This window comes from Ursus americanus, chromosome 15 (assembly GCF_024610735.1).
Source record: "Ursus americanus isolate L20-20 chromosome 15, mUrsAme1.1.p, whole genome shotgun sequence".
Classification (NCBI taxonomy): domain Eukaryota; kingdom Metazoa; phylum Chordata; class Mammalia; order Carnivora; family Ursidae; genus Ursus; species Ursus americanus.
In genome coordinates, this window is record NC_142141.1 from 54,068,637 (window position 1) to 54,094,622 (window position 25,986).

At 39.5% G+C, this 25,986-nt stretch overlaps 1 protein-coding gene across 3 annotated transcripts in view; it reads left to right on the forward strand.

Annotated features, from left to right (window-relative positions):
* DNAH5 (dynein axonemal heavy chain 5) overlaps window positions 1-25,986 on the forward strand; it is a 259,271-nt gene that overhangs the window by 128,372 nt on the left and 104,913 nt on the right. For all 3 annotated transcript variants that reach the window (XM_087867971.1, XM_045787153.2, XM_087867972.1), the window contains 12 exons: window positions 2,665-2,843; window positions 3,233-3,420; window positions 3,752-3,946; window positions 8,283-8,417; window positions 9,266-9,373; window positions 11,506-11,659; window positions 16,563-16,709; window positions 19,139-19,380; window positions 21,968-22,144; window positions 22,555-22,756; window positions 23,805-23,947; window positions 24,844-24,978. In XM_087867971.1, the coding sequence (XP_087724097.1) occupies window positions 2,665-2,843; window positions 3,233-3,420; window positions 3,752-3,946; window positions 8,283-8,417; window positions 9,266-9,373; window positions 11,506-11,659; window positions 16,563-16,709; window positions 19,139-19,380; window positions 21,968-22,144; window positions 22,555-22,756; window positions 23,805-23,947; window positions 24,844-24,978 (2,005 nt within the window). The remainder of the gene's footprint in view (window positions 1-2,664; window positions 2,844-3,232; window positions 3,421-3,751; window positions 3,947-8,282; window positions 8,418-9,265; window positions 9,374-11,505; window positions 11,660-16,562; window positions 16,710-19,138; window positions 19,381-21,967; window positions 22,145-22,554; window positions 22,757-23,804; window positions 23,948-24,843; window positions 24,979-25,986) is intronic.

Here is a 25,986-nt window from a genome sequence, read left to right on the forward strand (position 1 = left end):
AAAAGAAACAAAGAAAAATAAGTTTCCTGTTGCCTGTCCCATCATTGCCTTAAGAGAATTTTTAGCATTTTAGAATCAATACTGTTTAAGAATAGGAGCTGAAAACACTATGAATGTTGGTGATGGATTTGGTTAAATTGAGTGCCGTCAGAAGGCCTGGGTCGTGGGGTTGGTCATTGTTGGTTCAGCATGATGGTCACATTCTACATCTCTCTCTCTTTTTTCTTAAATCTCTTGGTGCGATAGACAGGAAGGAATACAATTTTATTTTATTTTTATTTTATTTTTTTAAGTAGCCTACATGCCCACCTTGGGGTTTGATCACAACCCTGAGATCCAGAGTCACATGCTCTATAGTGGAGCAAGCCGGGTGCCCCCACATTGTGCATGTCTAATTCCAGCAGCTGTTGGGATAGGAGGAACCAAATAAGACTGCACAGCTGGACTGGCACAAGACGTTTATTTAGTAAGCGTTCATAGAGTACTACTTACCAGGGTAAGAAGTTGGAGGTACGAGTGTGGATTACACCCCGTTCGTGAGAGCAGAGACCTTAGGGCAGTCTGCTGGGGAGACAGAAAGCTGCAGAACACACCACTAAAGCACCTAAAAGTCCAAACTCTGTTGCTGATTTTTGAAATCAGCAAAGAGACTGGGAAGAAAAGCAGGAAAGGGTGGAGGAGAGGTACACACATCTAGAATATTCTGGAGGGTCCTGTGAACATGGACATGAAGATCCGTGCTCGTCTCTGAAAGGCAAGTCCTAGAGGAGCCTGGGTGCCAGCCTAGCAGCTGGGCTGAAGCCTCACCCAGCGGGGGAAGGAAGGGATCAAGCGCCTGGCTTGCCCGCTCCCTTTTCATGTAAGTAGGGTGCCTTTAAGGCACCTTAATAACGAGCTGCTGCTTCAGTTCAAATATAGACCCAAATGATACCACTCGCAAGGAAGGGTTTGCAAGACAGAGTAGCTGGGTGGCCAGAGTTCCCGGAGATTTACTCCTTACCCTGGCAGGGTGGACATGTTCTAGAACCGGGTAGCATGAGGGCTTGCCGCTAGACAGGTAAGCTCGAGTCTCGGCTCTGCCGCCACAATCCCCAGAAAAGGAATCCCATCTCTGTGAGCCTTTCCCCTCATCTGTAAAATGGGAAAAACAGCAGTAGCTTCCCTGCAGGGTTCTCTGGGCTTACATGAGATCCTGTAGGTGGAGCACATCATGTTAACTTTATTACAGAGACTGCTCGGCCGGGGAGAATGAAAGTGCAAGACGAGAAATAAAACCTTGAATTAAAAGGCAAAATCAGAGCGAACTTTGGTGTCCTCCTGAGTTTATACCTACATTGTCTTCTTTATATCGAGGCTCTATATACATTCAGGGCTAAGTCATTTACCAGCCTTTTTTAGGAACCCACTTCTGATAAAATACAGACTCTAGAGGACCTCCAGTTGGTGTGCTCACCGTTTATTTCCACCCTTCATGCTGGACAATCACTTTATATCATTTGAAATTTTTTTCAAGTCCAAATGAATGCTTTGTAGAGTTCAGCTACAGGAAAGCCCAAAACTGCATTACTTTATAGATTACCTCCTTTGACAACACAGGGCGATGCTGGGGGATCAAGTAATTCATCAGCGAGTTATCAGGTTCGCTATTTCCTTCCCAGGTACTCTTGTATTTTCTTCCCAGAATCTTTTATTTGTTAATATCATGCAGAAAGAGACAGTAGAAGGTATGTGCAGGTACAGTAGCTGCTCCCAGTGATAGATCGAAGATGTGATTATTTAGCAATGTGTGATTCCAATCTCAGGTGATCATCGGTCCCCAAGTGCAACAGATTATTGATTCTTGGATTCAAAAGGGAATTAATCTTTTTTCTTTTTTTCTTTTTTTAAACTAACAAACAAACCAACCCCAAATGTCATGGGAATAGAAAGTACAGCATGGAGAGTATGGTCAATAATACTGTAATACACTTAGGGTACCCATTTTTATAATATACATAATTGTTGAATCACTGTATTTTACACCTGAAACTAATAGACATCAACTACACTGCAAATAAAAATTTAAAAGTTTTCAAAAAAAAAAAAAAGATTATTTGAGGTGGGAGGGGCAGAGGCAGAGGGAGAGAGCTAGAAAGAATACCAAGCAGACTCTGTGATGAGCCTGGAGCCCAACATGGGCTCGATCTCATGACCCTGAAATCCCAACCTGAGCCGAAAGCAAGAGTCAAGTGCTTAACCAACTGCACCGCCCAAGTGCCCCAAAGGACGATTAATCTAATGGTTCCCAGTCTGTTCCATAGAATACTATTCTTTAAAGATTGGTAGGTTTTTGTGAAAAAGTTGCCAAATAAATTTTGGAAATGCTCTGTACTATTTTTCATACTTGGAGAATCTCACTGTACATTTTCATGAGAAAGCCCATTGAACCTTTTTAAGACTTTTCAAGCTTATTTGGCCATAGACCATCCCTTCCTTTTTCCTTTACACATGTTAATATCCATGAGGAAAGCATATGTTAGGATGCAGTTTGGGAGATGTTATGTAGGGACAGTGGCTTGAGTTTTCCATTTTGAAATCTGGTGCAGGGTTCGTTTTACTCTGATGTTTCAGAAGCGTCTTCTAGGTGCTGGCGGTGTGGTTCTAGTGATGTCTCTATTCCTCAAGGTGTTACATCACACTGGCTCAAGCTCTGGGAATGAGCATGGGAGGAGCTCCTGCCGGACCTGCAGGAACAGGGAAAACAGAAACTACTAAAGATATGGGACGATGTCTTGGAAAATATGTCGTGGTTTTCAATTGTTCTGACCAAATGGATTTCCGAGGACTTGGACGGATTTTTAAAGGTGAGAGTTCCAGTTTTTACTTGATGACAAATTTAAACTAAGGTGGAATATCTTGTTAAGATTTATTTTTCAACCATTGGCTACATTGTAGTGTCATTTTTCAAGTTTGTGCAACTTTTTGGAAACTCGGAATCTCACCGGCATTGTGTGGATCAAATGTCAACATCACTTGCCTTCGTAATGTTCCTTTATCCCTGCAGGTTGGCTGTTTCCAGATAAAGTACCACATGGTGAATTATTTTGGGGGCACTCTGTGCATAGTCTATTTGTTCAAGTTTATTTTTGAACAGACTTATCTCTGGCTTGTCTTGGCAGCTGCAAAATGCCCTTTTCCTTGGCTTTTCGAAATTATATACTAATTGGATTTTCTATTTAATTTCCCTTCGAAGGACTGGCACAGTCTGGATCCTGGGGTTGTTTTGATGAATTTAACCGTATCGATTTACCAGTTCTGTCAGTGGCAGCCCAGCAAATTTCCATTATTCTGACATGTAAAAAGGAGCGGAAAAAGTCTTTTATTTTCACCGATGGAGATAATGTGACTATGAACCCTGAATTTGGACTTTTCCTGACCATGGTAAGGAACTGCAGGAAGAGCGGCTGAATGTCAGCCTTCTTATCACAGCTTTCATGCCTTGCCCGGGTCTTAGGGCACTTAGTTTCCATGAATGGAAATTGGGATGGTAATATTAACTCCTGCATGAAAGCCTTTGGTGTTAAACAAAGCTCATCTCGATAACTTGTGATGTTGTCTCTCCGGTTAAAAGGAGAGTAGGATATGGAAATGAGTTCTCCGGTTGTCAGTCCAGATTTGTTGCGTGTACATGATGAATCTGAACTGGCGAGCTGGTGGGTGTGTGTTGCCCCATGACCGTGTCATTCATCTGTGGCGTTTATCTCCTTTACAGAATCCTGGCTATGCTGGACGGCAGGAGCTCCCTGAGAACTTGAAGATTAACTTCCGCTCTGTGGCCATGATGGTGCCTGACCGGCAGATTATCATAAGGGTGAAGCTGGCTAGTTGTGGCTTCATTGACAACATTGTGTTGGCCAGGAAGTTTTTCACACTCTACAAGCTGTGCGAAGAGCAGCTTTCTAAGCAGGTGTGAGGTTCTGGAAGGTTCTCTGAACTTAGGCATACTTAGTTCTTCTCTTCGGTGAAATTTGCTCATTTTGAAAAATTGTAGACTGGGGCTGTCGGCAGATTACCTTATTCATACAAAGTAGAAAGTCATATCATTACAAAATTAATTTTACATGCATAGTTTTCTTAAGTTTGCATTTAAATAAATATTTGCAGCATAGAAATGAAATAAGTACTTTCAGAACTGATTTAAGAGCCAAAGAATTATAAATATGAATATTTGCTCTTTATCCCACCTGTACATTAATCATAATATGTGTTGTGTGTCCTCATGGTTTTTAAGAACCTCTCAATCATTGCTCTTCTCACTTCCAAGGTCCCTCATATAGTGGGCCACGCCTTGCTAATAATGCTCTGTTTTATCTATTGTCACTTTTTAAAAAAAATTATTTATTTTTATAATTTAAATTCAATTAATTAATGTATATTATTAGTTTCAGAGTTCAGTGATTCATCTACTGTACTTTTTTTTTTAAAGATTTTATTTGTTTATTTGAGAGAGAGAGAAAGAGAGAGAGCACAAGCAGGGGGAGGGGCAGAGGGAGAGGAAGAAGCAGACTCCCCACTGAGCAGGGAGCCCAACAGGGGGCTCGATCCCAGGACCCTGAGATCATGACCCGAGCCGAAGGCAGACACTTAACCAACTGAGCCACCCAGGCGCCCCTCATCTACTGTAACTTTTATCGTAACTTTTTTTCTGGTTTCCTGCACTGTTTAGAGTAGCAGGTTCTGACATCATGCAGTTTTGCAGTTAAGAGGCATGAAATTAATCCTATATTACTTTTGTATGAGTTATCTGTTGCTGTGTGACAATGGTCCCACAAATTTACTGGCTTAAAACAATACACAGTTTATTATTTCATGGTTTCTGTGGGTCAGGAGTCCTGGTACATCTTGGCTGGGTCTTCTGCATAGAGTGTAACAAGGCTTCAATCAAGTCTTGGCCCCATACTTGACTGGGGAAGGATTTACCTCTACACTCACTTCCGTTGTTGGCAGAATTCTGTTCTTGAGGTTGGAAGACTGAGGGATTCAGTTTCTTGCTGGCTGTCAGCTGGAGAAGGCTACGGTGTCAGTTCCCACAGTCTGCATGCTGTTCTCTGCCACATGGCCACTTGCCTTCTCAACGTCAGCAAGGGAAAGAGGTTCCAGCAAGAGGACTGCAGCAGTCTTGTATTAGGACTCTCCAGAGAAACAGAACCAATAGGATATATGCATGTATACCTATAAAGAAATTTATAAGGTATTGGCTCACACACTTATGTAGGTAGAGAGGTCCCATGATCTGTTGTCTGTAAGCTGGAAACCAGGAAAGATGGGGGTGTAGTTTGAAGGAATGATGGTGTAGATTCTAGTCCAAGTCTGAAGGCCAGACAACAGGGAGCACTGAGGATGGGAGAAGGTTGGTGTCCCAGCCCAGCAATAGGGCAGAGTGAGTGAATCCAACCTTCTGCCTTTTTGTTCTGTTCAGGGCCTCATCGCTTGGATGGGGCCCACCCACACTGGGGAGGGCCATCTTCTTTACTCAGTCCACCAGTTCGATGCTAATCTCTTCTAGAAACTCGTTTAGAGACACATTCACAAGTAATGTTTGCTCAGCTTCCTGGGCATCCTGTGGCCCACTCAAATTGACATAAAATTAACCAACACAAATCTTAAATAATGTGACCACAGAATCACATACACATAACCACACACAACCTGCTGTATTGTATTGGTTAAAGCAAATCACAGGTCCCACCACACTCAAGGGGAAAAGATCATACAAGGGGAAAAGATCATACCAGGAGGTGGAGATCATCCCACAGATCGTTAGGACATATATATAATAACTACCAAAAGCATATGCTAAATAATAATACACTAAAATAAGCATAAAGCTAAAACACGAATAAAACCTCCTAACATATATAACTTCGTACTCTCTTCACTCTCGCCTCCATTCCAAACTTCTTTGACTCTAGATTATTTTTTCTATTCTCCCAGCCTCACTTAAATTACATTCCCACTGAAACATTCTGAGTTTCTTCTGCTTATTGAAGCCTTTACTCACCCATTACTTTTCCTCTGTCAAGGAAGTATTTTTCCACGCTGTTTCTTGCATGTCGAAAACTCCTACATCCCTGACTCCTGTCTTCCCTACTATTTCATTTCTATTTCCTTCACACCCACAGCCCTGCTCACGGGGTCATTGTCAAATGAAATGAGTCAGCGTTGGCCCCAGGCTACTGTCGGGGTGAGCATTTTGTAAGCCTCACTTCGTGCCGCAGATTTAGCTGAGTCCTGTTCCGAGACGTTTTCCTTAATTCCACATATACCAGCACTTCCAAGTCATTGTTACTTTTTGGTGAGTTTGTTCACACTTTTTATCATGTTACGTCTATTAGAAATTTAAACTCCTTGAAGGTAGGAACTCAATCTGAATATTTTGCTTAGCTCCATCCTCTAAACGACGAGTATGGAGTGATTCACAGTGCTCCAGTTACCGCAGCAGATAATGGAATAACATTAACTTTACCGTTTTAACCGTCTTTAAGTGTACAATTCAGGGTGTTAAGTATTTACAATGTGGGGCACCTGGGTGGCTCAGTTGGTTAAGCATCTGCCTTTGGCTCAGGTCATGATCCCAGGATCCTGGGATCGAGTCCTGCACATCGGGCTCCTTCCTCGGCGGGGAGCTTGCTTCTTCCTCTGCCTGCTGCTCCCCCTGCTTGTGCTCTCTCTCTCTCTCTCAAATAAATAAATAAAATCTTTTTAAAAACCCCTAAAACAACAAAAAAAGTATATTCACAATGCAATGAAACAGATCTCTATAACTTTTTCCTCTTGCAAAACCGAACCTCTATACCCATTAAGCGGCAATTCCTCTCTTACTCTTCGCCTCCGCCCCTGCTAAGCACCATTCTACTTCTTGTTTCTATGCATTTTACTGCTTTAAGTACCGCATGTAAGGTGGATCCTACAGCATTTGTCTTTTTTGACTGGCTTAGTTTGCTTAGCATGAACTTCAAGGCTCGTCCATGGTGTAGGAGATGACAGGGTTTGGTTCCTTTTTATGACTGAATAACATTCCATTGTCTGTGTACGCCACATTTTGTTTTTCCAATCACCTGTCCACGGGCATTTGAGTTGCTTCCGCTCCGTGGCTATTGTGAATACTGTTGCTGTGAATGTGGGTGTGCAAAAATCTATTTGAGATCCTGCTTTCAATTATTTGGGTATATACCCAGAAGTGGGATTTCTGGATCATATGGTAGCTCTATTTTCAATTTTTTGAGCAACTGCCATACTCTTTTCTATAGTGGTTGGATAATTTGGGGGATGAGGGTGGCTCATTTGGTTGAAGATCTGACTCTTGATTTCAGCTCAGGTCAGGATCTTAGGGTTGTGGGATCAATCCCCACGTTAGGCTCTGTGCTCAGCGCAGATTCAGCTGGAGATTCTCTCTCCGCCTCTCCCCCTGCCCCTCTCACACAAGCTCTCTTTCTCTTTCAAGTAAATAAATAAAATCAAAAAGATATTAGAGAGAGAGAGAGAGAGAGAGAGAGCAGAAGAGGGGGTAGGGTCAGAGGGAGAAGCAGACTCCCCACTGAGCAGGGAGCCTGATGTGGGACTTGATCCTGAGACTCTGGGATCACGACTTGAGCCAAAGGCAGTTGCTTAACCAACTGAGCCACCCAGGCGCCCATAAATAAAATCTTCAAAAAAATTTATAGTGGTTGGATAATTAGTTTTTAATTATTCACTTTATATGTGATGAAATTTGGTGTGCTTGAGCTTTTATAAATATATATCAAGGGAATAACCAATCTGGGGCTTGGCTTCCTGATTTGTCCTTATTCTTCCCAGCTCTGTGTAATCCTAGAATATAGCTACTTTTCTTCTTCCTTAATACCTTTGTCTTTTCCTATCAGTATATAAATATATATACTCCTGGTTCAGAATTTTAGCTTTAGAGATATGAGGATATTTTCCAATGGATGGCTGATTAAGAGGCTCAAGGGGGTTGCATATACTCCAAGAGAAAATTTATTCCTTTCTCCCTGTCAAGATGTATTTATGAGTTCTGATCTAAGGGCTTAAATTAATGATCCTACATGAAAGAACTCTTTTGGATATTCTCCATTTGCTTCAAAAATATATTGATAAAAATTTATTGCTTCACTAGCTGTACATTTCTTTCTAAAGGAAAATTAACATTTATTCATTATTGTGAATAGATCTTTTATCAAATTTGTAGTTTTCATGCATAAATTAATATTGAAAATAAGCCCGGTGTACCTCCCATGCTTCAGGTACATTATGATTTTGGTCTGCGGAACATTCTGTCAGTTCTGCGAACACTGGGAGCGGCAAAAAGAGCCAACCCTACAGATACAGAATCAACGATCGTTATGCGCGTTCTGCGAGACATGAATCTTTCTAAACTGGTAAGATTCACAAATGGAAATGTTCCACCCACTTAAATATCAGCTAACTAAGCACAAATGAGATTTAGAAATATTTATTTAAAATACTCATTTAAAATGCTTAATTATCAGCTAAAGCGCTGGAGAGCATAACTTTAAATCAGACTTTTTGGGAAGTTATTTTTGTGGTAACTCATATCTAGTCTAACATATGCCTGTTTCCATAGAATTGAAATGGATTTTTAAAAATCCACATGTTAAGTTTCCAAATACCTTGAAATACTTTAGGGTTTTAGAGCTAAAATCTCACCTTCTTTAAAGTCTGTAGAGCCCAGCAGGAAATTACATGTAAATTTAACAAGTGTGTAATAATTTCACACTCTTTCATTTCACAGTACAGACTGAAAATCAATTGTTCAGTATCAGCAGATCTACATACCAGGGTGACAGAATGATATATTTTTATTTCAAAATAAAAGTGTGAGGCAAATTCTAATTCTTGAATTTGTTACTACCTCTTATTTAAATTATTATTTTTTTAAAATTTAAATTAGAAGTTGTAGGTTAGGTGGTAACCCCCCAAACTGGTTATTTTACGGGGAGGTTGTTCTGTAGGCAATATTTTTCCTTTCATGTGCTTCCTTCCATTTTCTTCTTCGTCCTCCCTTTCCTCTCCCCCTTTTCTAAAAATAATTTTTAACTCATGGGTAACATGAGGAAAGTATTCCTCAACTTCATTGCAGGTGGCATTTTATTTATTAACAGTTATGATAAAATAATCTGGTATGTCTGGCATTTTCATTTTATCTGTACATGGCTATGATCATGCCAGAATGGTTGGTCTGGTTTCCCTTTCTTTTCTCTTCTAGATCGATGAGGATGAACCTTTATTTTTGAGTTTGATCGAAGATCTCTTTCCAAATATTCTTCTGGACAAAGCAGGTTATCCTGAGCTGGAAATGGCAATTAGTAGACAGGTAATAAATTCCTCAGGGCATCCAGTACTAAGTCTCTCTCATCTGAATTTCATGGGAGTCAAGTGGTGCTGATGTGTTCCAAATCTGTGGGCTCCAAGAACAACACCCAGGATGTGGCTGCTGTTTTAGGAGAGGCTGTTACACACCACTGACAGAGCTCCTTGAGCCACGGAGTCTCCTACCGTCCTACAGCCACATGTCTAGTTGGCTACGTGCCAGGGGTCCCACTATTGATGGAAACCATTCCACACCAGATTCCAAAATGAAATATGATGAGTGAGCGGGATGAGTGGGGCTCAGCCAGCTGCCTTGCCTTGCTCTGCTTGGCTTTGTCTCTGGCCCTGGTGTTTCCACCTTGCTTTGATCTCTGGATTCCTGCCCCTGAGTGTCATTCACAATGATTTCGTGTGGTTCCTCAACTGTCATGCTTTTCCCGCAGGCCCAGGATCACTTGTGATTTCCTCCTGAGGCTCTGGGGAATCCATGATGTTATGTGTATCATTAGGTGCCTGGATTTCCCATGACACTTGGTAGAGCTTTACTTTTTTATAGTTTTCCTAGAAATGAAAACGAGCCATGTAAAAACATTGTGCCTCTTTCCTTTCCTACAAGGAGGAGTTTGGAAAAAAAAAAAAGTTTTATAGAAATGGTGATTTGCTCATATTTATAAAATACATTTAAATTCTTTGAAGATATTTGTTAACGAAAATCAAATATGGTAGTATTTAATGGAGATTTGCCTTTTAAAAATCAGTATTTAAAAATCCTAATCTCCAGGGCACCTGGGTGGCTCAGTTGGTTAAGTGTCTGACTCTTGATTTTGGCTCAGGTTGTGATCTCAGGGTCTTGAGATCAAGCCCTGTGTTGGCCTGTGCTCAGCAAGAGTCTGCTTGAGATTCTCTCTCTCCCTTTCCCTCGCCCCACCCCCCCCAACTAAAATAAAGAAATAAACTCTTAAAAAAAAATCCTAATCTCCTAATCGGGTAAGAGTGATGAATTCATTTTGCAAATGGTTTCTTTATCAAATGGCTGAATTAATTATAGCATTGTCTAAAAAGCTTAGTATAAAGTAATTTATAGGGTGACTAACAGCATAATTTGTGGCGTATGAAAAATCTGCAGAGCATAGATATATAGCATAAAATGATACATGATTATTATCTAACAATTATTAGGTAAAAATAAAAGCATCATTTATAATGTGTTTAAGCATAGCATGATAATTAAGAGCATGGACCATGGAGCTGAGTATCTTGGGCTCACATCCCCACTCTGTAACTTTTTAAGTAATAATCTTGGGGAAATTGCTTAGTCTCTCTGTGCCTCAGTTTCCTTCTCTGTAAAAGAAAGATATCGATAGGACTAATATCATAGTGTTGTTATGAATATTGAACTTAGAATAGTGTTTGGCAGAATAACTTTCATGCATGTGTTCGACAGATAAAAACTACCCAGTATATTTATAGGCAGTTTGAGTTTTCTATGGAATTTCAGTTGACTTGGTGTGCTACAAAGTTTTCCAGTTACTAAATATCACATTTTAAATTAAAGATTTTAAAATGCATTTTGATATATGAGTCTTTATTCTTAAGTTGTTCCTAAAGACATATATTCAAGGATATATTAATATAAATGTATTCAATTCCTAAAGGCAAATGCAGATGTTTCTTACTGGCTTGGGATAACATTTTGAATGTTTAACCTGCTCTTTGTCTTTGTATATATATTTTTTTATGCAATATATTTATTTTAAAGTTTTCCATTTTAAATTAACTCCATGTCCCATGTGGGGCTTGAACTGACAACCCTGAGATCAAGAGTTGCACCTACTGAGCCTGCCAGGTACCCTAGCGATTTATTTTTTATTGTGGCGAAATACATCACATAAAATTTACCATTTAACCAATTTTAAGTGTACTGTTCAGTGGCATTAAGTATATGCACATTTTTGTGCAAAACATCATCACCATACATCTTCAGAACTTTTTTCACCTTCCCAAACTGAAACTCCATGCCCATTAAACAGTAACTTCTATTCCTCTACCCCCTACTCAACGCCTACTTATTTTGCGCACAATGGTAAGTCTGGACTGCTGTTGATGTGGTCCAATGTGGGGCTTTTATGTTTTCAGGTTGAAGAAGCTGGTTTAATCAACCATCCTCCTTGGAAACTTAAAGTCATCCAGCTGTTCGAGACACAGAGAGTGCGGCATGGAATGATGACCCTGGGGCCCAGTGGAGCAGGGAAGACCACCTGCATCCACACCTTGATGAAAGCCATGGCAGGTAAGAGGGCGGCCAAGCTGTGTTGCTCTGGGCAACACATTTAAATAGTTGGGACGCATTTGAATACTCCAAGAGGGACACAAAAGTTAGATACATTAATAGATTTGTATAGGAGGGAATTTGCTTTACTGATTATTGGGTACATTTTAAAGATAACATATTACAATAATGAACTAGAAGGGAAAAACTTTTTTCCAGCTTTATGGAGATAGAATTGGCACACAACATTGTGTTTACTGTGTACAGTGTATTGATTTGCAACATTTGTATGTTGCAAAATGATTACCAACATTAGCTTTGACCCCCTTTTTGTCACATAGTTACCATTTCTTTTTTGTGGTGAGAACATTTAAGACCTACTCTTCTAGCAACATTCGAGAATATGATACGGTATAATTAGCTATGATCACTCTACTATATATATATTATGCTATAATGTACATTAGATCCCCATACCTATTAATCTTTTAACTGGAACTTTGTACCCTTTGCCCAATATCTCCTCATTTCCCTACACCTCAACCCCTGGTAACCACCATTCTACAATCTGTTCTTCTAAGAGTTTGATTTTTTTAGATTCCATATATAAGTGATACCATACAATATTTGTCTTCCCCTGCCTAACTTAATTCATTTAGCATGATGTTCTCAAGGTCCATCCATGTCATTGCAAATGGCAGGATGTCCTTTTGCACATGGCTGAATAACACACACACACACACACACACACGACATTTTCTTAATCCATTCATCTATTAATGGACATTTAAATTGTTTCCATATCTTGGCTTCTGGGAATAATGCTGGGTGAAAAAAATCCTGAACAGTGACTTTATGTACTGTGTTATATGTTTTACTTTTGCCATTTAATTTTCCCAGTGATCTTGAGACGTAGCTATTACCATCCCCATTTTGTACAAAAATTCAAGACTCAAATTCAGAAATGCTACAGGTTGCAAAGATGTTAAGTGATAGGATTCAGAATTAATGTCAGGGTCCACTAATGAAAAACCCAAACTTTTTCCATTATAACATGCCACTTCCCAATAATGACTTAATACAACCTTCCAGTACATAAAAAATCATTTCAATTTCAATCCTAAAATCATACTAATCATAAACTAATTTCCCACCTAGAATCAGATGTTTTTCTGGTGAAGTTATATAAATGTATTTAATTTCCAGACCTCCATAAGCCTTATATAGGTAAGTCCCTACCTACCCTGAGGTCATCTAAAGACAAGAGGCATTGCCACATTTGTGATTATTCTTATAATTCCTGATTGGACATCGATGTCTCTCATACTGAAAGCACTGTGTGGGTAACTCTTGGTCATGGCAGATTTAAGTTTCCAAAATTTCACAGAACTCTGGCTATTGGAATGCACACACATGGTCCTACAGGGAAAAGGTGCCTGGTTGGGTTTCCAGTTCTCTCATGAAGCCCCGTGGACTGATCTTGGTTGATGATTGTGGGGATTGCTCTGTATTTGCTCTAGAGTCCTGCACGTGTTGGAGTTAGTCTAGGTCTCCTCAGCCATGGGGCTCAGTGAATTCTGTACATTAAGACTTCACCAGGGAGTTTCCTCACCGAGAAAGAACTGTGCTCTCAGCTATCTCACCTACCTTGCCAAAACTGGGAGCTCACACCTGCAAGACTTACCAGGTGGTTTCCACATGCTGTTAGGATTGTGTTTGGGGATTTTTATAGAGCTTTAAAATGATGTGGTCTCTCGGATTTTGCTTAATAATACTTTTGTTGTTATGTAGATGCCTTCTGTTAACAATAAACTACAAATGCACCTGGTAAAATGACTTGAACAAAATGAGTACTAAATATTAAACAATAGTGATGCATTATGTATAATACGTCTAAATTATGTAACCCATATGGCATCACTGGTTTTGGAGAAGTTCTTTGCAAAGATGAATTCATCATTAGACTATTTCCTGTTGATTAATCTGTTCTTGGTTTTAATGTATAGGGCAAATATTTGTTATTTTAAGCAATGCATTTTTTCTTGCTGAAAACATTCATTACCCCAAAGATTGAGAAGGTAATGGGGTTGAACTTATACTAGACTGTATATATTTGTTTCCTTATGCATCATGTATTTGTTTACCGAATATCTGTAATGTTCTGCAGTTTGAGGTTCTGCTAGGTTCCGTAGCATAAACGGGAAAAGAAGGCATGGAAACAAAAGGCTGTGTCTTCAAGGAGCTTAGAGTATCGCGGAGTAACAGATAGTTATTAGTCAACATGGAGTTGTTATGAGGAGATTTGGACAATTATGTTGTGAGCAGAGGCAGAGGAGATCAGAAGCCTTTCCAAGGAATTCTAGGAAGGCTTACAGAGCAGGTGCTACCTCAGCTGAGGTTTGGGGGTTGAGCAGCAGTTGGGTAGAAGGCATTTTTAGCAGAATGAATAGCCTGTGCAGGTAGGAGGGAGAGAGCATGGCATACCCAGAAATTGCTTTGGTATGGGCCAGTGTAATCTGTGTGTGGAGTGAGAGTAGGGGAGATGAGGTGCAGCCGATGCTACTGGTACCCAGCGCCACATCCCTTTGGCCCTCCCCTGGTCCAGGTGCAGCTGTTGGACCGTTTCTCCCACAAATGCCAGTGGTATCTCCTAGTTTTTCAGCGTATGACTTTCCTAGAATCTAGGGAACTACTGGTTCAGCCTGAAAGAGGGTGGGAATTAATGCCCCTGAGGCAGCCATAGCCTCAACTAGTGGGGGAGAAGAGTTGAAGGCAAGTGTCCTGTCTCGTCTTGTCCATTAGAGGGACATTACATCTGTGGCCATCTCACAAATGAACCCATTTGGGGGGTTCTCTCCTCTTTTTTCTCACTATCTCTTTCTCCTGACTCCAAACTCCCAGTACCCATATCCTTGTTTGAGGCTTTGCTTTTAGGGGGAATTTAGGTATGCATGAGAGCTTTGTAAGTTATGCTAAATACGCAGGTTTTATTCTGTAGGTGATGGGAAGCCATTGAGCTGGGGAGTGGAATGATCAACCCTGTGTGTATGGAAGGCCATCTGGCGGCCATGTAGAGAATAGACCGTGGACGGAAGGGGTGGTCTGGAGTCCATAAGGAGGCAACAGCAAGGAAGGATGCCCACTCTCGGGCAGGTCCATGAAGGTGGCGTGATCAGGACAGTCAAGAAATGTTTAGGAGGAGAAGAGGAATTAGTTTAACCAACATTGTAAAAGTCAAGCATTTTTTTCTTGGAGTGCACTTATAGCAGTGTTTTGGTATTTCATTTTTTGTTGGCATAATTAAAAAAATTTATTATTGAAGTATGGTTGGCATACAATGTTATTTAAGTTTCAGGTGTACAACATAGTGATTCAATAATTCTACACAAACAATGTTATGATATTTTAAATTTAAACGATGCAATTCTACCTACCACCATAATGAAATAATTTTTGACAGTTTTTCTTATATGGACAACAGAACAAGTCCAGTTTTTACCTATGATACTGTCATACATACTCTTTGAGGGTTTGCTGGCCTTTTGTAAAGTATGATTAAGTAAAAAAATAATTTTGCCCATCTTATGGATGGATATCATGGATATCCATGGATATCATTTATTGAAAAGGCTGAATTGTGACTCAGTTTAACTTTAGCATCGTAAAGTACTGCGGATAATTGCTCTGAGTTTTTTGTTATTTAAAAAAGGAGAACTAAAGGGGTATCTGGGTGGCTCATTTGGTTAAGCATCTGCCTTGGGCTCAGGTCAGGATCCCAGGGTTCTGGGATCAAGTCCCACGTATGGCTCCTTGCTCAGCAGGGAGCCTGCTTGTTCCTCTCCCTCTGCCTCTCCCCCTGCTTGTGCAGTTTCTCTCTCTCTCTCTGTCAAATAAATAAATAAATAAATAAATAAATAAATAAATAAATAAAAATCTTTTAAAAATTTTAAAAAAGAGAACTATGGTCTAATTTTCTAAATAGGTTTTAATATTTTTTAAAGATTTATTTGTTTATTTAAGAGAGGGAGAAAAAGAGTGAGAGTGAGAGAGTGAGTGCATGCATGCAGGGCAAGGGTGGAGGGTAGGGCAGAGGGAGAGGACTCCCCGCTGAGTGGGGAACCCCCACAGAGCTGACGTGGGACTTGAGATTATGACATTAGCCAAAATCAAGAGTTGAGTGTTTAACCGACTGAGCCACCCAGGTGCCCTGGTTTTAATGGGTTTTAACACTTTTTTCAATGTGCATAGGTATATATGCTTGCCCGTGTTTGTCAATCTCTCACACAGTATGCAATATTTTAGCATCTATTTTTATGATTTTATACTGTAAACCTTACTCTTCGCTTTTCTGCTTATTAACTGCAGTCCCTCGTGTATAGAATCTGGCCCATTTAAGAGTAGTTTTAGGGTTTGAAGAATTCAAAGAGCTATTTTTGAGGTTGGCACAAAAGAAAAGTCCTTGATTCTTGCAACATTCATTTAGCTTACTTTTTCCAGACGAGCAAGAACCCATCTCACCAAGTCAAAGCCGGTACTGGAGTGAATGAGGTATCTTCTGGTGATATTTCAGAGAACAGACTTAATCTGGTATAACATAAATGAAAGATTTTTGGTTGTGAAATTTGAAGAACTTCCAGGTTATATTAATTTGTTCATCAGTACCAACGTGGAATCTTTTTTTCTCCTTATGTTTCCTGTAATTTTCTTTTACAGAAGGATAAAAACAAAAGTATGTTAGTCCATAAAATACAACAGTGTTAATTACGATAACTTGGAATGCAGTAAGATATATATTCTCAGTGTAATTTTGCTCTTTTCATATTTTGAGCACCTGTTGATGGAACATTGCAAATTAGTTCAGTGTTACCTAATGATGGTTCCCTCTACATCTGAGTCGTCTAAAATTTGAATTTACTTGGTACAGGTTGTGGAAAGCCACACCGGGAGCTGAGGATGAATCCCAAAGCAATTACGGCCCCACAGATGTTTGGTCGGCTTGATGTGGCCACAAATGACTGGACTGATGGGATATTTTCAACCCTTTGGAGGAAAACACTGAGGGCTAAGAAAGGTAGAAGATGAAGTATTATTTTTGCCATGTCCTTCTAAATAAAATCCTTAGTGCCTATTTAGAATTAATAAAACATACCCTCCATATAATGACTTAGCCAAGACTAAAGTCCTCAATCAGTATATTTGTCGATGTTGAAATACTGAAATTATTGATTAGGGTATTTAAAATCCCCCTCTACCATCTTTTTTCTTTGTTGTTTTTACAAAGGAAATTATTTTCCTTTTGAATAAAATTTCTGTATCCCTGTGGTATCTTAGAAAAAAAGAGAAAGAAAAAGCTGTTAAGGAAAATTGATAGTGTTGAATAAAGTGATTTTACTATAACTATTTCATGGAATCTCTTAAAAATGTTACTTTTATTTAAGTACAGCCTATTTTTAGAAAACTGATTCCCCTATAAAATCACAGGAGGAAATAGGCTTCTTTGGGAAGAAAATTATATATATCAAAAATGAAGTTTATATTGAACTAACAAATTATTCTGTTTAGGCGTGCACTGGTGTCTGGTTGTCCTGTGAACAAACTTGTTAGGGGCTAGTGGTTCACTCTGAATATTCTCTTATTTCCGGAGTCTGGAAATTGAACCCAGTGTTCCTGGAATATAAACTCAGATGGAAGAGGAGTTAACAACTCTCCTCTCATGTTTTCTGACTCCTGAATAAGGAGGAGAGAGGCATAGTGAATGCACTTGCGGAGAGAAAGAAAGATATAGGAGAAGGACGAGATATTAGGGATATGTCCTCGGCAATCTCTGCTTTGGAACACTTTCTACTGAAAAATGTTTAAGGTGGTGTCACTGAAGTTCTCATTTAGGGAGTGGAGCTCATCAACCTAACATCAGTTGTCAAAAGAGACCCGAAAATGTGGGATTTCAAAAGTGTGCTCTTATTTGGAGTTATTGTTTTACTGGAAATAAATCAAATTTTGTTTCTGATCTTGTTTCAATAGTCCTGTGTAAACGCAGGTCCAGTGCTCAGTGCTCCCAAGAACGGGAGCTCAGAGAGGTGGTTTTTTTTCCCCCTCCTTAAAGAAGTCAACATGCTTTTTTTTAAGTGACTCTGGTGCTTAGATCATCATTTTACTTAAATTCAGGTCAAATGAGCATAATTAATATTTTCAAAGCCATTTATTTGACATGGAATATATTATAGGTGTTACACAGTAAACAAAAATTAGAGTTACAAACTTGGTCATGGTGTCAATAAAGAGAAACTAGAGATTAGGAGATGAAGAGGAACTATTAAGCCAAATGCCTAAATTTATGATGGCATTCCAGTTGACCATTCTGCTGATGCTTGTCACTTTCTTTACTTCCAAATATCTCTGTAAGTGACTCCCATCAGGCTTTGTCCCCAGTGGTCCTCCAAAACTCCTCTTTTAAGGACACTCACAACTTCCAGCTCATCAGATATAAATTGTCAGTCCTCAGGCTAGTCCGGCTCTCACAGTACCTGGCACGGTTGATCACTCCCCTTCTTGACACTGTTCCATCACTTGGCTTCAGGGAAACTTTGCCTGTTGGCTCTCCTGCTACTTCTGCCTCTTGAGGGGTCTGCCAGAGGAAGGAGCCAGCAAAGGAGACACTCCCAGAAGTCTGAACATTGAAGTGGCTCTATCCTCAGACCTCCTGTTTCTGTCTACTTATACTATCTAGAAGAAACATACCCAGTCCATGGTTTTAAATACCACATTTATGCTGATGGCATGTTGATCTTCAACCCTGACCTCTCCCTTGAACTTCCAGCTCAACAACACTGTGGGATGTCTGTGGGGCATCTCAAATGGAAGGTGTGCAAGCCAGAGTTGATTCTGTGGTTCTGCCTGTCCTTCTGACCGTACTCACATTCTTCTCCTTCATCTCTTCTTGCTTATTAGGTTCAACTTCTTGCTCTTCCTGGGACAGCCTATGCTTGTACTCATTTTAAGACCTTTGCACTTGCTATTCCTACTGTCTGGAAGATTCTACCTCTAGATCTTTACATCACTTCATTCTCCTGAGATATTTTATTGACTCCCTTATCTAAAGCAATGCCCCATCCTCTTATCCTTCTTAACTTTTCTTATCTTGCATATTTCTTTGCTTATTGGTTTGATTGTCATCTCTACCCCTTAGAGTGTAAACTCTGGGAAGGCAGGACATAGTCTTTTTTACCACAATATCCCCAGATCCTAGAACAGTGCCGATATATAGAAAGTGCTCAATGAATGTTTTTCAATGAACAAATGACTTTTTGCTTTGATTATGTGCTTTAAACAACTGGTATATAAAGAACTGGAAAAGTCTTATGTGATAAAATAAGATAATAATTTCCATCAAAGTTTAATAAAAACTATAGCAAGTTATATACTTTTTCAAGTATAATAGTTCTGTGTCTATGTATATATGTGAATGTATGCTTTCCCCCCATCTTCGGTGGGATATTCTAGGGGAACATATCTGGATAGTTCTTGATGGTCCAGTAGATGCCATTTGGATTGAAAATCTGAATTCTGTTTTGGATGATAACAAAACTCTAACCCTTGCCAATGGTGATCGGATTCCCATGGCTCCAAACTGCAAGATCATTTTTGAACCCCATAACATTGACAACGCTTCACCTGCTACTGTCTCAAGAAATGGAATGGTTTTCATGAGTTCTTCTATCCTCGATTGGAGTCCTATTCTCGAGGTATGAGTGGAGTCTTTCTTTGTGCACTGAGGGAGGAAAACAGATCTTTAGCATTCCTATAGAGCGCATGCTGATTTTTCTGCAGACCTTTGGTATCACTGCATTTCATCGCTACTGTTTATGGCCACTCCTTGCCTGCTCTGGGATGTTGGAACCCTGATTATCCCTTACAGGTTCCTTCAGCGTTCTGGTGTCTGTAGGGCTCTTCTCATCTCTTTAGACCTGTGATTTCCACTATGGGTTATGGAGTAATTTCAGGCCTCGCTGAATCAATAATCCCACCAAACTGTGAATAAGTAAAATTTAATTTGATCACTTTGGGAATTCATGACATTTTAAAAAGGTACTCATTCGTGTAAAGTTTGGGAGCAGTCATCTTAGAATATCAGCTTGAAGAAAACCATTTATTAAAATTGCATCTAAGGAAAAAAATTGCATATAAGGAATTTTTATGAGATTCAATAGTCATTAGCTTTATATTTGTTCTTGGAAATATTATATCAGATAATATCTCCAATTCATGAAAAGGTATATTATTTTCTTATCACCAATACATTCTAGAATATATTGATTATAATCAGATTATACTTAAATGCCTTGTATTCTTAGATATTTTACTAAATAAATGCTATAATGTAGGGCAAAATGCTTATTAGATAAGCCAGATGTGAAATCTTTTTTGACATTGTTGGTCAAATTGATTATTTTATTTACGTAATTTTTTTGGAGATGATATGATTGAAAACTTATAAAGTCATTTAAATTAAGTAGATGTTTATCTTATATTGTCATTAAGTTTTTGTGCTTCTCTTTCTCTATGAATATATCCTAACTTTTAATAATATCTTCTCAGAATTTACAAAAACCTGGGTTGAGAAAGGGTTTAGGTTTGGTAAAATGTGAAGAAATGAAAAAAGAGGGCATTATATAGCAAAATGATACTTAACATATAATTGGATATGTCACTAAACATGCTTCTAAAGATTTCAGATTTCACAATCAAATTATCCATCCATTAAGGAGAATACAGGGCAAGGGTTCTGAACCCTGGCTTTGCAAGAATAATCATCAACGACAGTTCTTTAAAATACAGATGATTGGGTCATAGCCCAATCCTACCATATTAGAATCTCTGGGTGGCGGGGGGAGGTTCAGGAGTTGGTTTTTGTTTTTGCTTTTGTTTTTAAAAAGCACCACTATAGGTTCAGATTTAGTAACTACAGATACAGTGGCAAGCTCCAAGTAAAAAAGTATTTCTGTGATTTTCCCCAAATACTTCACATTCACAAAGGCTTTTAAATAATTCTTTTATACGACTAGTTAATGAATATTTAGACTTTGCTATTTATGAAATAAGCTTCTATTATGTTCTATGTTGAGGCTGAATAAGGTTCTTACATTAAGCTACACTTATTGAAGTTTTTTTTTTTTTTTTTTTAAAGTAGGCTCCACACCCAGCATGGAGCCCAACATGGGGCTTGAACTCATGTCCCTGAGATCAAGATCTGAGCTGAGATCAACAGTCGGACACTGGACCGACTGAGCCACCCAGGCGTCTCTTACCCAATTTTTTATGTGCTTTTAAATAATGCAGTTTCTTCTCATGAATGGTTAGCAAGAAGCAAGACTCACAGAGAATCAGACTGGGAGTGTTGAGAGCAGTACAAGGCAGCCTAGGGAGTTATTAGAGGCAGATGGGTGGAGAAGTTGTGTTCATGGGTATCTGTCAGCTCCTGGGAGCCAAGCTAATTACTTGATCCTGCGTGTGACATTCTTTTTGGTTCCATCAACTCAAAAGTGCTATGTTCTGTTTTGTTGCTCTGGCACCCTGGTAAATTCATGAATTGACGAAAAATTCGGAATCAACATTTTATTGCTTCTTTCAGTGTCTAAGAATGAGCTGATCTCCTGAGGCTGAGGGAACTTGCCTAGCTTCAGAGAATATTGTGTTTTAGTGGTATTTTGTTAGAGATCACATGCACTTTTCTAATAGTGGATTCCCCAAATGACTAAATTCTCCATTTTCTAGAGTATTATTTGATATTTTTCCACACTGGTTATTAATTAAATTAGAAGAAATAAAAGGAAACAGCTAACTTGATAAATCTTTTTTTCCATTCAAAACAATGTGGGTGTGGATTTCCTTTGTTCATCTTTTATTACTTTTTCTTTTCCTAAATTATTTCTCTTTTTAGGTCTCCTCACTTTCTTCTAGTATATTTTAATTAAGAGCTTAAGACTTTTTTTCCATCTTGGCTTCAAGACCTGAGCACATGTGTAGGGTGGTAACAGAATGTGTGCATTTGAATTCTGGCCTTGGCACCCACCAGCTGTGGGATCCTTGGCACAACACTTCAACTCTTTGGGCCTCCATTTCCCCATCTGTAAAAGGAGGATAATAATAACTCTTACCTCATAGTGTTGTTTTGAGCATTAAATGAGTTAATGCATGAAAGCATGGTTAGCAAGACCCGGCACATCCTATGTGCAGTGTTATTAATAAATATTTAAAAATTTTTTGTCCAAAAATGGCCTTTCTCTTGGTGTGCTAATATATTTATTAATGCATTAATCTGTAAATAAACAGGGCTTCCTTAAGAAACGCTCGCGTCAAGAAGCTGAAATTCTTCGTCAGCTCTACGGCAAGTCTTTTCCCGACCTGTATCGCTTCAGTGTCCAGAACTTAGAATACAAGATGGAGATGCTTGAGGCTTTTGTAATCATGCAGAGCATTAACATGCTTCAAGGGCTGATCCCTGCAAAGGTAAATTGCTCAACTTTCTAGAAATTTCTCTCTTATTAACAGAGCCATGTTGTGCAGAGAGTACAATATTTGAAACTGGTTCTGATAGACTTGTGCTGAGAGGGATGTTTTAAATGTGCACATGCATCTTTTGCATTTTTCTCATTTCTTTTTTCACCAAGGAAGCCACTGGTTTGTAATTTAGTGGCAAGTTCACAGTCAGCTAATAAGCGTCCAGATTTAGTTTGGAGACCGGCTTGGTATTCCTCGAGATCGATTCTGTATTTGTTCCCAGTTTCATTCATCCTTCCCTCATTCTTGTGGGGAAAACTGTTGTCCCTTTTCTATCTTTGTTATTTTCATTGAAACCTCAAAGTAAAATGTCAGTTCGAGAATCAAGCATTAAAACAAGACGTTTCTTTCGTGCTCAGGAGCAAGGTGTGGAGGTCACACCAGAACACCTGGGGAGACTGTACGTCTTCTCCCTGATGTGGAGCATTGGCGCCCTGCTCGAACTGGAGGGCCGGCGCCGGGTGGAGCACTGGCTACGTTCTCAGGAAGCGCTGACCTTGGATTTGCCTCCGCTAGAGGGGCCGGAGGGCGCCATGTTCGACTATTACGTCTCGTCCACTGGTGAGGATCCTTGTTTCTGTGGACTCACACACAACACATGGGAAAAGGTTTTTTCCACTGGCTAATATTTACGTAAATGTTATTTTTCTAAATGGTAATTAAAACACTGGGCTGCAAAATTAAAATGGAAATTTTCATGTGTGAAGAAACCTGATGGTTTCTTTTTCGAAATTTTTTTTTCATTTGTATTCCAAATGCACGTCTTCCCCTTGTTAAGTATATTGTTTACTGAACTTTTAATGAATTAAAAACAAACTAGGGGGGCGCCTGGTGGCTTAGTTGGTTAAGCATCAGACTCTTGATTTCAGCTCAGGTCATGATCTCAGGGTCCTGGGATCCAGTCCCCAGTTGGACTCCTCGCTCAGTGGGAAATCTGCTTCCCACTGCCCTACCCTCCACTTGTGGTCTCTCTCTCTCTTTCTAAAATAAATAAATCAATCTTAAAAAAAAAAAAGAAATAGAGAAAAATCTCCAAATCAGATGTTTCAGTCATTTATATAATATAATCAGGAATTTACATAAAAAATTACAAAGTGTAAAATGTATTTTTACAAAATATGTGTGTTTATCTGTATATCTATCTATACCTCAAGTGTATTTAATGTGCATACATATATATACATATATATATATACACACACACACACACAATATTTATATATCTTCTTTTTTTGGTTTATAATTAAGGAAGTGTGTAATGAAAAGCTTGTGAGAGTAGATATTTTAAATGGTTTTAGGTACATACTACTATCACTGTATTCTTAATTTTTATACAGACATTATTGAAAACTGACATATTTTTAAAAAACTTCCAGGATTCTTCTTCATATTTCCTAATAATACCACTTTGGAGTTGTTCCTTGGGAAATTTTGGCTCAGCTAACACATACCTAAATACTACTTAGATCTCCAGGGTCTAATGATCTTCATCTTATGGGGAGTTTTTGAAAGACGCCTTCATGAGATGCCCAGGACGTGTGCTTGTTACAGTTAGGAATTCAGTTGTTCACGGGCCTGTAAGGATGTACGTGTTCTCTGTTCGTCGCAGGTGAATGGAGACACTGGAACACGTGTACTGAGGAATATGTGTATCCGCCTGACGTCACCCCAGAATATGGCTCCATCCTGGTGCCAAATGTTGACAACGTGAGGACTGACTTTCTAATTAAAACCATCGCCAAACAGGGCAAGGTGTGGCTCTTTAACTTTTATTAACAATAGTGTATTTTAAAATGTCACTTGAAAACACAAGGCATCTTGCGTTTATCTTAGAATGTTTTAGGTTGCTGTTTAGCGTAAATGAAAGTATTACCCAAATTAATATACTTCTTTTATTATTCTCCAGTAGCAGTGTTAAGAGTTGAATAGTTCTGATGCATGATCAAGTAATGATTTCTCACATACTTGTTGGGAGAAAGTGAACTTTGACTTGTTTTTCCAAAGAGAAATCCTTCTCTTCTGATGACTGTGTTAGTTTGCTGGGGCCACCCTAACAAATCACAGACTGAGTGGCTTAAACAACAGACATTTCTTTCCCCCCAGTTCCAGAGGCTTGGAGTTCAAGATTAAGGTGCCGGCAGGTTTGATTTCTTCTGTGGCCTCTGTCCTTGGCTTGCAGGTGGCTGTCATCCCACTGTATCCTCCCGTGTTCTTTACCCATGTGACTCTATCCCTGCTGTTTCTTTGTGTAGGGGTATCCAGATTTCCTCTTCTTATACGGATGCCAGTTAGATTGAACTAGGGCCCACCTGAATGGCCTCATTCTATTTTTATTATTTTTATTTTTCATTTGTTTAAATTCAGTTGGCCAACATATAGTACATCATTAGTTTTGGGTGTCGTGTTCAACAACTCATCAGTTGCGTGTAACACGCAGTGCTCATCACATCACATGCTCCCCTTGATACTCATCACCCAGTTACCTCCGATCATCTCTTTAAAGATCCTATCTCCAGATACAGTTACATTCTAAGGTACTGGGTGTTAGGGCCTCAACATGTGAATTTTTGGCGTGGGGGGGGGCAGACAATTTAGCTCGTAATCATTGTATTGCATTCCTTGGATTTCTTTCTCAACGTCTCTTTTAGGCTGTGCTGCTAATTGGTGAACAAGGAACAGCCAAAACAGTTATTATCAAAGGATTTATGTCAAAGTATGATTCGGAAAGTCACATGATCAAGAGTCTGAATTTTTCTTCTGCAACCACCCCACTGATGTTTCAGGTACTGGCTTGTTGGTGTCACTCATTAAGGCCAAGCTTGTGATCAGCTTCGGTGGCTCAGCTCTCTTCACTCTTCCTCCTGTGCCCATGAGCTTCATCTGCACTTTCCCAGCCCTGATCAATCCCCTAATGTGCCTCCATTATTCACCTGCTATAGAATCTCTCCCTAGATTATACCTTAAATTGTGGAGAAATGAAAAGCTTATATAGGGTGTTAAAAGCCTTAGTAGTGTTTAAAATATCTAGCAAGGCCTGTGAACATGTAAAATCCAAAACTGAAAGGAATGTCATTTATTCCTCCATCCAAATCTGCTTTCTGTGGGTATTAGAATTATTCTAGGCTTTAGGCTAGACACATTGGACATCTTCGATGGGTCTGTCTTGAATCAAGGTCTGTTAGTGTCGCTAAAGAAATACTTTTCACATTTCCGCCTTTCTCTTCGTTCTCCCTGTCCACCTCTGCATAATTCACATCCTCATGATCCACACCAGGGTATTAGCCTAGAAAGACCCCCAACGGGTCCAGTCTAATTCTCTTTCAGTCTTGCTTTCATTCCTCTTCCAGTCTCCAGGTTCTGATCTTGCTAATCTATCTTCTTGTTCCCTGACTGAACCTTCCACGATAGTTCCCATTAGCAATTGCAGGAATAGATCTTAGAGTTACCATGTTGAAGATTTCACCCTATTATATCATTGAGGAGTAACAGAAAAAAAAAACCTGTACATTTGCTTTGCTTTTGTCAGTGGAACTGCCCACAATGACCTGGGTTTTCAGTGGTAGACTGGTTGTTTGCGCTTGTTCCTAAGTTGTTTAAAACCCTGTTGAGGGGCGCCTGGGTGGCGCAGTCGTTAAAGCGTCTGCCTTCGGCTCAGGGCGTGATCCCTGGCGTACCGGGATCGAGTCCCACGTCGGGCTCCTCTGCTGGGAGCCTGCTTCTTCCTCTCTCACTCCCCTGCTGTGTTCCCTCTCTCGCTGGCTGTCTCTCTGTCACATAAATAAAAATAAAAA